Source organism: Drosophila virilis, chromosome 5, assembly GCF_030788295.1.
Source record: "Drosophila virilis strain 15010-1051.87 chromosome 5, Dvir_AGI_RSII-ME, whole genome shotgun sequence".
Classification (NCBI taxonomy): domain Eukaryota; kingdom Metazoa; phylum Arthropoda; class Insecta; order Diptera; family Drosophilidae; genus Drosophila; species Drosophila virilis.
The window spans coordinates 13,806,475-13,813,212 of NC_091547.1; the positions used below are offsets into that span (position 1 = coordinate 13,806,475).

At 41.6% G+C, this 6,738-nt stretch overlaps 2 protein-coding genes across 3 annotated transcripts; one reads left to right on the forward strand and one right to left on the reverse strand.

Moving 5' to 3' along the window:
- Positions 1 to 19: 19 nt before the first annotated feature.
- Positions 20 to 2,748, reverse strand: Rbpn-5 (Rab GTPase-binding effector protein rabaptin-5). The gene is made up of 6 exons (XM_002050019.4): positions 2,594 to 2,748; positions 2,003 to 2,532; positions 1,114 to 1,943; positions 915 to 1,050; positions 743 to 859; positions 20 to 617 (listed from the first exon to the last, which is right to left on the reverse strand). Exons 1-6 carry the CDS (start codon positions 2,640 to 2,642, stop codon positions 342 to 344), a joined length of 1,938 nt encoding a protein of 645 aa, XP_002050055.1. The 5' UTR covers positions 2,643 to 2,748; the 3' UTR covers positions 20 to 341.
- Positions 2,749 to 3,007: 259 nt separating this feature from the next.
- Positions 3,008 to 5,811, forward strand: LTV1 (LTV1 ribosome biogenesis factor). 2 transcript variants are annotated; one of them, XR_011417044.1, is made up of 4 exons: positions 3,008 to 3,144; positions 3,202 to 4,753; positions 4,821 to 5,443; positions 5,512 to 5,811. XR_011417044.1 is itself a non-coding variant. In XM_002050018.4 (2 exons), exons 1-2 carry the CDS (start codon positions 3,142 to 3,144, stop codon positions 4,669 to 4,671), a joined length of 1,473 nt encoding a protein of 490 aa, XP_002050054.1. In that variant the 5' UTR covers positions 3,008 to 3,141; the 3' UTR covers positions 4,672 to 4,826. The 2 variants fall into 2 exon arrangements, 1 of the variants encoding a protein (XP_002050054.1); XM_002050018.4 differs by lacking the exon at positions 5,512 to 5,811 and having other exon boundaries at positions 3,202 to 4,826.
- Positions 5,812 to 6,738: the final 927 nt, after the last annotated feature.

Sequence of the window (6,738 nt, forward strand, 5' to 3'; positions counted from 1 at the left end):
GTAATGAGTAGCACGAACGTCAAGTGTACATAGTTTTTTTATTTTTATATTTTTGCTTAGCTTGCGTTCTAAATTCAATATTTGGGAGCTTATCTACAAAGTAGCTAACACATTAGGGAGTTAGATTAGTTAAATAGTCTGAAAATAAATCTTGACTTTCTTTTGTGACTGGATATGACTCGGTTTAATTCGACAAGGACACCACGATTGAAACACAAACTCCCCAAAAACAAATAAACATAAGGAGGAATTGCAGTACACAGTACATAAACATACATACAAAAAACAATAAATATTTGCCGACATAATAATAGTGACGCACCGCCAGGGCTAAGAACCGACTAGTTTGACTGCTGCGGCTCATGACTAAAGTAGGGAGCGGTGTGTGGCGTGAGCAACGTGTGACAGATATCACAGACACGGGCGACACGTTTCCGTGGGCCCGATGGCACCGTTTTTGTTAGACATTTATCGCAGTAGATGTGTCCGCAATGGCGGCAGTGTATTTTGCGCACCATCACCGTGAAGCCGGCGTTGCACGTAGGACAATTGTTGACGTCATCGTCATCCTGCCAGCGCACCTCGGTGTCAGCATGTCGCAGCTCCTCCAAGGTCATCTAGAAGAATCGAATGGGAATGCATAAAGTCTAATGCTTAACTGAATAAGATAATAACTGACATTGTACGATTATAATTAAAATACATTTCAGCTAATATATATTTCATGGGATGCGAAGCTTACCTGCAGTTTTTGTGATAACTTGACAAAGTCCTTTTGCACCGTTTCCATTGTGGACAACTCCTCCTGAAGCGTCTTTATCTTAGACTTAAAGTCTGAATTGGTTTTTGTTAGCTTTTCCTGCAAATTTGTCGACCGTGAATTTGACTGTTTAGAAAATTTACCAGAAACCTACGTTGGCGTCCTGAAGCTCGATAATCTCAACTCGGCACTCGGATAGCTGTTTGTTCAGCTCAGCCTCTTTGCGCTCCAAAAGAGTTTTTGATGACTCATGCGACTGGACCGCCACCAGGTGTTCCGTAACACGATCTCTGCAGAAAATGGCAATTGATTTACATACGTTTGAATATATATATATATATATAATAACTTACTGTAGTGACTTAATATCTAATTGAACCTTGCGCTTGTAAGCACGACGCTCATTGTTGCTCTCTTCGAGTTGAGCACGCAGTATTTGAATCTCATCCAGCGAGCTAACGCACTTCTGTTTTTCGTATTCGCTGCTTACGCGCGCCTGTATCAGCTCGCTCTGTTGCCGTAGCATAAGCTCCTGTAGCTCGACCACAGTATTTGGGAGATTTATATATTGGTTTTCAATTTCTTCGGATGTCGCCAGGAACCGACCGGAGAGAAAATCGTTGTCAGCCTGCAGCGTTTCTAACTGCTGATTAACCCGCTCCCGGTCATCTGTGACGCGCTGCAACTGTCGCATGACCTCATCCTTGGTCTCTAGGAATTTCTGTTGCATATCTAAAAGCTGTTGCTCGTTATTTTTAACTTGCTCGCGTAGGGTTTGTACTTCGCTTTTATGTGCTTCACGCTTTGCTTGCCACTGACTCTCCAAGTCGTTGCGCAGCGCCGCCTCTTTGCTCAACTGTTCGCGCGACTCAACAAGTTGCTTCTGTGTGACATCGAGCTGCTTTTGCTGCTGTTTCACCTGCGCACTCAGCTCATCCGTAAGCTGTTTCGCCGAGTTGCAGCCCAGACAAGCTGCATGCGCGGACACCAAATCTGTTGATGTGGACTTGTGCAAGCCATTTGATGCATCTGTGATTGTTTCAGTAGATTCCTCCCTGCGCTCCGACGTGCTACTCTTTGCCTGCAACTGCTCGTCTGTTTCGCGTAACTTTTCCTTTAGGGCTTTCATTTCCTCCTGCAGTTGCTCAACTATTGAATGCATCATTTCGGCATCCTCTGTTGCCTGCTTAAACAAATTTACATATGAATATATAAATTTGCAAATATGTTAACATTACTTACATATTGCTTGACATGTGTTTTGGTTGGTCCACGCGTATTGCCATCGGCGCTCTCCGACTGGAAGCTATTATTCAAGGAATCGCTGCCCAACTTTCGTACACTTCCGAGTGTTTTCTTAACCTGATTTAGGACGTGTGGCGCCAAACCGCCTGATGGCTCTGCCGTGGCTTGCTGCTGCATCTGTTGTAACTGCTGCTGTTGCTGGCGCAGCTGCTCTAGTTTGACGCGCTCCAATTCGGCTTTGTATATAGCCGATTCCTCAATTGTGTCCTGCACCAGCTGCTGCAGCGATGATATCTCCTCTTGGGCCTTTATATCCTTCAACTGCATTTCGTTCTCGGATTTTAGATCAGCGACCATCAGGTGGGTCTTTAACTCATTCAACTCTTCCTGAAGTTGGTTGCGCTCGGCCTCCTTCTGCATATATAGCTCTTTCATTTTTGCACGCTGCGTATTAAACTCGTTTTGCATTTTGCGCATCTCGGTCTGGAGCAGTTCCAATTTATGCTGGTATGTCGCGTCATCATCTCCTGAACAATTAATTTATTGAGGTCAGCTACATTCTGCATTGATTATTGAATTTCCACTTACCGTTGGCGACATTATTCTGGGCTTCCGACGTGCTCTCATTTTCCTCCATTTTACATCAATTGAGGAACGGCAATAATAACAACAATTATGTTTAGTTTACAGCAGGGATGCAAGCCATATGAGTTAGAGATGTACGAATAAAGAGAACTCGCCCATCAGCACTTGCGATTGGTGTTTCCGAACTTGCCGATATGTTTGAGGACTCGATAAGCTAATCGGATGGTTCAGATTATTTCTATTGGAATAGACAAATTTTGATGTGAATTTAGCAGCCGATGAATAAGAAGTGAATATATAAATTCATATATCATGTAAGTAATTAAACTAACTGAAAGGGCGGTATTTTTATTTCTAGCTTCAATTTCAGGGTAACGAGTACGACATACCTCTCATCGCAATTAAACTAAGAAAATATCGATATTAAGGTTATCATATTCATATCGATTAGTTTGCAGCTCTTAAACACATCTCTAATCCACATGTGTTTTGGAACGCAATAAGCAAAGCTCTCAGTTTTATTTTAAAGAAAGGCAGCAAACGCGTTCAAAATGGTAAAATAATATTGAATAATAAAACAAACAAAAGTTTTGAGTGAATTTAATTCGTAGGTTAAAGGCAAAAAGCCATATATCGACAGAAAAAAAGCCGTCACATTTCACTTGGTGCACCGTAGTCAGCACGATCCGCTGGTGACCGATGAAACTGCTCCACAACGTGTGCTCTTGGAGGCGACAGCTAGGCAGTCGCAGGCTAAGCCACAAAATGAAGAGCCTTCAGATCCAGCAAAACGCCAAGAGGAGCTTAAAAAGTTCGGCATTCATTTTGACGATGACTACGACTACATGCAGCATTTGAAAAAGCGAGAAAATGATGTGGTCTGGGAATATATGGAGAACCCCAACCAAGCCAAAAAGTCAACCGTTGAGGATTCTAAATCTCGCAACCTACTTGTGCTTCCAAGTTCAGTATTCGCAAGTGAATTTGAGGAGTCCGAAGGAATGTTGAACAAAGCAGCTCCTCAGCCGGGCCCGCGTCCAGATTGGGATCCAGAAGTTGTTGCAGCTCTCGATAGCGATTTTGAGGACAACGAAGAGTTGGAAGACGATTTCGTGATGCAAGCGATGGGCAGCGATGATGACGAAGAAGGCGGCGAAGATGATGATGATTGGCAAGACGAGAACGACGAAAACGATATGGACTTTGATTCGGACAATTTAAATGAAGATGAAAACGCAGACGAACTAATGGATCGTCTTGGCCCGCTGATGCGAAAAGGACGTTTCGACGATGAAGAAACCAAGTCGCGCTTCACCGAATATTCAATGTCATCTAGTGTCATCCGAAGAAATGAGCAACTTTCATTGCTAGATGATCGTTTCGAGCAATTCTATGCAAGCTACGACGATCCCGAGCTGGGAGATCTCGCTTTAGAAGATATCGAGGGCCACTGGCATCAAAAGCATCCCGTGGTAATGCAATGTTTTCAAGAGTTTAAAAAGAAGAATGAGGACTTACATTACGACAAAGAATGGGATCGCGAGCGCATCAAGAAATACTCAAAAGTTGTTGATGGGGAAAACGATCCAACGGAAGAGCTTGTCGATTACGAGGTGGATGACAGCAAAGAAAAGAAATGGGACTGTGAATCCATACTGTCTACCTATTCAAATATTTATAACCACCCCAAACTGATCGACGAGCCGCGCTCTACTCGCCGTTCAGCTCCTATTCAAATCGATCCCAAAACGGGACTTCCAGCGAACGTGCTTCGTGGCGGCGCCGACGCTCAGCTTACAGCCAAGGCGCTAGCCAACTTGGCTGATGATTCATCAAACACAGCTGGTCCCAAATCGCTGTGTGCCAAATCGGTGCTATCAACGCTTAGCGTTCTCTCCATACGCCCGAAAGACGAGACTCCCGAAGAGAAACGCGAACGCAAGCGTCTGCTCAAAGACTACCGCAACGAACGTCGCATCGAAAGGAAGGCCAACGCCGAGGCCTTTAAAGAGGAGAAAAAGCGGCAGACTCATGTCAAAATCAACCAGCGTACTAACCAGCAAGGCTCTACAATTGTTTAGGCCTTTCGATGCCTACATTAAGTTTAAGTGCCAAGACATGCACACTCTTGGAAATGCTAGTTTTAAATCTCTATCAAGATATGTAAATATCTTATGTTATGTTTAGTTAAATATATTTAACTAAAATGTTCAATTTTCCAAACGAACAGCCAAAACCATTTACTCTTATCCTGAGCCCAAAATATTCTACATACAATAGGAACTCTACGGAAAGGATAACATTTTGATGTGTTTGAACAAAGGCCAGGACGTTTCACGCTGCCATTAAACCTTCCAAATGTAATAACTTGTGTTACCGATAGTGTTTTATCTTTATTTCAGTAAATTACGTTTTAAAATAATCATTTAGCTCCATCACGTGTGCGTGACAGAGGCTTTCTCGTTATTCTGGACTTATCTGAATAGAAGCGCATCTTATAAAACCTTACATATTACATTTTTCTGTTGACGTGCAAAACATGGTATAAACACAAAGCCTACGATCATAAGATAGCGCAAATCGAAAAAGTATTTTTATGCAAACAATGAATCTGAGGCATAAAGTCCAAAAATATGCAAACGCGTAAACACGCTAAAATTGAATTACCCTCGTGCGGCTTAGAAATGCTCCTACACAAATCTTCCAATCGAATGTTCCGGTTTTGCAAGTATGTACGAATAATATTAAATCTTGTAATTGAATAGTTTATTCAAGAAAACTTAAATACACAAGGTTTACATTGAGCTGTATAGAGGCTCGATGTTGATAAAGTATTCCAAAAATGATGGGGAGGTAAAATTATCTTGAAAATCAAAAAAGTTATTTATTTATCAACTTAATTTTTGAACATTTTATTCTAGCCATAAGATGTTGTCCGACTTTGGCGATCTCGACCTATGTATCGAACTATAAAGTCTTATGACGATATCCTTAAAACTGAAAAATTAGTTTGGATAGAAGCAGACAGAAGGACTTGGCTATATCGACTCGGCTGAATACGATTTTATATACTTTATGGGAACGAATTTTTTACACTAGATATTGTCTTCGAGAAAACTGTATGAGGACACGGCTATGGCTAGGTCGAGTCGGTTGTTTAAGATGATTAAGATATATACTACTATACTATATAACTTTTTCTATCTGTTTAATTGTAATAATTGTTTACATTCACTTACTTCATGGGAGTCCTCATATGCTTTGCGATGCCCTACGTCTACACGTGCTTACATATATACATATTGTTGTGGAGGGTATGTATACACGCATACGTATTTGTAGCAGCAATAAAAAGACAACTAGGAGCCACGCAACAATTAGCCCAAACCCCAATGGTGCAGGCCGAAGAAGTGCGGCAGAGTGCAGCAGGGTGGCATATGGCGACGCCAGCCGATTTGTTCGAATTCAAGCTTACATACATACAGTACAAATGTACGTTTAATGGGTATGTAAATGTGTACAAAATGAAATCGAAATTTCATTGATAATTCACACTTTTTTTATGTGAGGTGTCCTGTGCAAACTGTCCTGTGACAGATGGCGACATCGAGTTTCTGTTATTTCTAATGTACGAATATTTGTATGCATAAACTGGTCATACCATATGCAAATATATGTACACTCATTACAGCGCATTTGAGTCCTAAAAAAAAAAAAACCAGCGTTTGGACTTTCCCACGAGACGTGAGCGAAAGTAGGCGCAATTTCCAGCTAGCGTTAGCTTTTACTATGCTATGTGGTTGTTGGTTCTGGAAAGTCCCCGTAACATCACACTATCGTGGACTTAGTCCGTAAATATATATGCCACATGTGAGTATGTAGTTAGTTTTTTTTTTTTAATAAGTATAGATACCTTATGTACACACAACGGTATTTATGTACATATGAAAGCTTGCTTGAATTTGCCGCCTCGCCTCTTTAGTGTTTGGTTATTTTGTGGAAATTTCAAGTCAATTTGCATAGATTTCATTGGAAAGCCCGACGTCAGTCATTTTACGAAATACTATAGAGCCTTTTGAGTTTGTACCAGTTTGTGGTTTGACGGTAGGGTGCAGACACACCGGTGTTTGGGCATTTCACGTCTATGT

Excerpts from the sequence above, each read along its gene's own strand:
- Rbpn-5 (XM_002050019.4), bottom strand. The coding sequence starts at position 2,642 with ATGGAGGAAAATGAGAGCACGTCGGAAGCCCAGAATAATGTCGCCAAC. Across the intron at positions 2,533-2,593 it reads CCAGAATAATGTCGCCAACG|GAGATGATGACGCGACATAC; the intron begins GTAAGTGGAAAT and ends TTAATTGTTCAG. Across the intron at positions 1,944-2,002 it reads AAACACATGTCAAGCAATAT|GCAACAGAGGATGCCGAAAT; the intron begins GTAAGTAATGTT and ends TTGTTTAAGCAG.